Here is a 4,599-nt window from a genome sequence, read left to right on the forward strand (position 1 = left end):
TCTACTTAATTAAACATTTAAAAAATTTAATTATATAATTATATCCTAAACTTTAAACTTATAAAAAAATGTTATATGCATTACTTTTGTGCATCTCTCTGAGTCTCTTGTACACCTTCAACTTTTAATATTAAAACTGATTGATAAAAGGTGAGAAAATATAAAAAAAAATCTGTCTTTTATATTATAAAAGAAAGGTGTGTATATAAAATAATACAAATATTATTTATGCATAAGAAAAAAAGAGAAAATTTAGGTAGGAACTAAGAAGGGAAAAGGAACAGAGTCCACACACAATGATTATTTGTTTTGGGAAATCCATATCTATTTGTGAAATTTAAGCATAACTGCATGAGCAGATGAAACTCCTATATATATAAACAAGTTCAAGTGGCTATTGAGACAAACGGCCAATGGAAACAAGGGATGAATCTTTCTCTAGTTCAATGGCTCCAACACCAGAGGTGTTTCCACCCTTCAAGAAATTCCCATACCATTCTGCAGAGAGTTTTGGGTATCTCTTCAACTTTGGATCATCCCTATCAACATAGTACAGGCCAAAGCTTGCATTATACCCATCCAATAACTCAAATACATCCATGAAAGACCATGCAAAGTATCCCTTTATGTTTGATCCATCTCTGAGAAGAAAAATTTGGGATTACATGAGAAAATTATTAACACATAGAAAAGCATAGGTAGTTTCCTTTTATGAGGATCTAATTCAGAATCCAACTAATCTGGTTCGAGCTGAATCGGCTCACTTTAAGGTAACTCGTTAGCCAAAAATCAGTTTTCACATATTATGTAATCAAAATTTTGAAAAGTCTATTTTTAACTTTTTAAATAAGCTAAATAGAGTAGTAACTCATAAGAAAAATAAGTTCTCAATTCTATTTTTTTAACCATAAAAAACCAGCAACTGCGTTACCTTATGGAATCAAGCACAGCACCAATATATCCATGCAAGTATTCCACCCTTTTCACATCTTGAAGTGATGAATTCCTTGGTGTCCGTTGACCTAACAAAACAAGCCATTTATCACACTTTACCAGTGGCACAACGTATTATAATAATTTGCATTCACCCCGTTGCTGAACTAATATATGAAAGAGAGAGAGACCATTTTCATATATGAATATGGGAGGATTGCCATAAAGGATCTTCATGATATTCAGCTCTTCACGTAAAGTCCATGGTGTGACAGGGTACTGAATAAAGGTAATGCCGTGTAGTTATGCAACTAAGTAATCTAAATAAGTGAACCAACAAGTTTAGAAGAATAACTACAGTATGTTTTAATTTTAGGACTATGCTACGTATACACCAAAATCAATCACTAAAGTCAACTACCAGTATAAAATACATGTTAGAATACAAATGCACATTAAAAATAAATTAAACCACACATGTATTTATATACAAATACATTGGTGACTGATTTTGGTGTACGAATAGCATTTTTGTTAATTTTAACATTTACCTCTTCATTCGAAAACAAGGCCGGTCCAACTGCCAAAATCAGGAAAGGTGGTTAGTTATTTAAACTTGCTACCCCCAATTACTAAGGTGTAAATTATTGGAGGGTAAGGTGCTAAATGATATGGAAGTTAAATTTAATGGAAACTGTTAGGATCCATGATAAGAGACGAGAAAATTCTATATTCAGAATGATAGTTGTAAATATGTGTGGAATGCAATTGGTACAGCATGCTCATGTGACCAGGTCCAATCTTATTCGAAATTGATTATCCTTAAACATAATGAAATACATACAGATCAGCTGTGCTGCCATGTCTGTGTCATAGTCTCGCAGATTCCTCTTCAGTGCGATAGAATTGTCTGTGATATTAAGGTTGTCGTAAAATATCACGCCTATAAAGTCACATGAACCCTTCAACTGTGCAGATTCGCGGTCTGAGAAGGTTGGAATTCTGGAACCTGCATTAGTCTTCATGGAAATGGGATAGTCTCCGTGCACCAAGGGTCCCAAAATCCTGCAGAATAAATTAAAAATCAACGAGTCTACAGTTTTGAAGAGAAAAACCACATAATATAAGGTCTCTAACTTACCAACCAATGAAAAAATCGCGAGCTCTTTGAGTGGCTGCCCAGTCTTCATCTGTATCATTTGCAGGAATGAAACCGAATGAATAGACTGCAATGCCAATAAACCCATGTTGCTTGTCCTGCAATATAACTTAGCCTCTATAGAATCATGAACATTCTTTGCCCCAAGAAAGGTTTCTATATGTGGAAGAATATTCTAAATTCAATATAGAAAGACTATGAACTTCAATTAAGAGTTGGTATAAGTAACTAAGTCAAAGCTTTTTCCTTTGCAACAAGTAAATACACTATATACCTTATACTTTCTTCTATACAATCTCACAGCTGAAGAATGTGATAGCAAAATATGATGAACTGCCAAGTAAGGCTCGGTTGTGGAGTCACCCCTACTGCTGTTATATTTCTTGCAAAATGGGGGCGAACATCGTGTAGGTGGGGTTGTTCCTTCGTCATAACCACCTATGGTGAAGACATTCGGCTCGTTCACAGTATTCCAATATAAGACTCTGTCACCGAACTCTCTGAAACACACATCTGCATAGTTTGTGAAGTCTCTTCTGCATTCACATTCAAGTGATTTTTAAATTCATATTTCTCAGTTCTTTCTACGGTTGTAAAATAAGCAATTCTGTCCTAAGCAAAAGAGTTTCACTGATTAATTCGAACAACACTATGTTCAAGGGTTCATGAACATACATGATTTTAGGACTAACCCATCCTCCGTATTCATCTTCGAGTGCCTGTGGAAGATCAAAATTGTGCAGTGTTACATGTGGTTGGATTCCTGCTCAATGGAAAGAAGGAACATATCAGTTGAAGAAGTAGCAATACATGGTATTTCAAATTAAGAAAACTCATCATACTTACCATTGCTAATGAGTTCATTGATGAAATTGTTATAGAATTGCAATCCCTTGGGATTGATGGGTCCTCTACCATCTGGGAAGAAAGAAAGAAGGAAAAGGCATTTTTCAAAGGCTTTACTATAGAAAATAATACTGAACATCAAATAAATTTCAACGTTTCTATTTAAAAACACAAGGTTGAGTTAGGAGTATTATATACTTGGAATCAATCTTGACCAAGAAATGGATAACCTATAGGCATCAAGGCCTGTTTCCACCATGAGTTTCACATCTTCCTGCAACATAAAATTATCAGAAACATTTGAAACTCCATTTTGCATTTCCTCAAACACATTATGTGCATATAATCAATTTTCCACAAATTATAAAAGTAAAAAACCACAATGTATGCAAATAATGGAAGAGAAGAGTATTAATGTATTATTGACCTTGTATTTGTGGTAGCCATCACAGGCTATATCTGCATTATCTCCATGCACAAACCCTGTTTTTCACTGAAATTGTTAATGTGGGAGCCCAACAAATAATTTGATTAGTTTTTTTTTTCCTGGCTGTGTATTAGTATTACCAGTTTCTCATAACTGATTCCCACTTAAGGAAAATTGATTCATAATGCCAATAATTGGTCATCAACTTTTTCCCTCCAATAAAATGTGGCTTAAGAATGATATAAAGATTTTGTTAGATACATTAACATATGTATGCTAGACTACTTATTTTTTTTCACAGTATCGTTAAAAATAGGAAGGAGGCCTTGGTGTAACAGTTGAGTTGTCTTCATGTAACCTCAAGATCAATGGTTCAAACCGTGGAATCAATCACTAGGCTCTCGTCGGGTTGGCTTGGTTAATATGCAAGGACAAATGTGGGAATATCTGGAGTTAATATTCACACTGGTCCTTGAAATTACACTCGCGACTCAATCTAGTATTCGAAGTTTCGATTTACTCGATTGGACTAGTGTAAGTCACGGATGTCAAGTTTGTGGACCAAATTGAGTAAATTGAAACTTTGTAGACTTGTAGACCAGATCAAAGTGCAAGTGTAACTTCGGAACCAATTTGAGTATTAACTTGGAATATATGTATATTAATAATATCTGTTACCTTTTGTACTGTAGTCCATATTTAGCAGGGAAAATCCAATATTATTTATTAACTCCCATGATAAATTGACAACCAATATGATAAACCATGACTCCAAAATTAATTACATGAACAAAGAGAAAAGCAAGAGCAAAAGAAGAAACTTACCAGCATGTGCATAAGTATCCCAAATGCTAGGAGTTCTTCCATCTTCATTAACAGCTCCTTCCCACTATATAAATACAATCATATATTAATATTAATTATATTAATGAAAAAGTTAATTAAGATGAAGTACCTGATAAGCAGAAGTGCCTGAACCAAAGACAAAATCAGTTGGGAAGTCATTTCTGTTATAGTCATCAGCACTAAGAACTAAACTCATACCCACAAAGTTCAGCAATAATAATAGTAAAAGGGTGAGCTTCAAAGCAATATTAATGCTCATCAAACCCAAACATGGTTCTGGTTTCATCATCTATCTATGTGACTATGTTAGTGTGTGTGTTTTTCTGGATCAATCCTGCTATCTTTGCAACTACATATGGTCATATGCTAATTTTGTATTTTGTTTTTT

The 4,599-nt window shown here is 34.1% G+C and overlaps 1 protein-coding gene across 4 annotated transcripts; it reads right to left on the reverse strand.

Moving 5' to 3' along the window:
• Window positions 238–4,599, reverse strand: LOC107604780 (hydroxyisourate hydrolase). 4 transcript variants are annotated; one of them, XM_016306470.2, is made up of 13 exons: window positions 4,321–4,599; window positions 4,191–4,254; window positions 3,366–3,421; window positions 3,137–3,212; window positions 2,939–3,010; window positions 2,768–2,855; window positions 2,367–2,628; window positions 2,075–2,190; window positions 1,778–1,998; window positions 1,485–1,513; window positions 1,125–1,212; window positions 932–1,022; window positions 238–641 (listed from the first exon to the last, which is right to left on the reverse strand). In XM_016306470.2, the coding sequence occupies exons 1-13, from the start codon at window positions 4,498–4,500 to the stop codon at window positions 395–397; spliced, it is 1,590 nt and encodes a 529-aa protein (XP_016161956.1). In that variant the 5' UTR covers window positions 4,501–4,599; the 3' UTR covers window positions 238–394. The 4 variants fall into 4 exon arrangements, 3 of the variants coding, with proteins under 3 accessions (XP_016161956.1, XP_016161957.1, XP_020960394.1); XM_016306471.2 differs by lacking the exon at window positions 2,939–3,010; XM_021104735.1 differs by lacking the exon at window positions 2,768–2,855 and having other exon boundaries at window positions 2,367–2,463; window positions 2,965–3,010.

The sequence above is a fragment of the Arachis ipaensis genome, chromosome B06 (assembly GCF_000816755.2).
Source record: "Arachis ipaensis cultivar K30076 chromosome B06, Araip1.1, whole genome shotgun sequence".
Taxonomy (NCBI): Eukaryota; Viridiplantae; Streptophyta; class Magnoliopsida; order Fabales; family Fabaceae; genus Arachis; species Arachis ipaensis.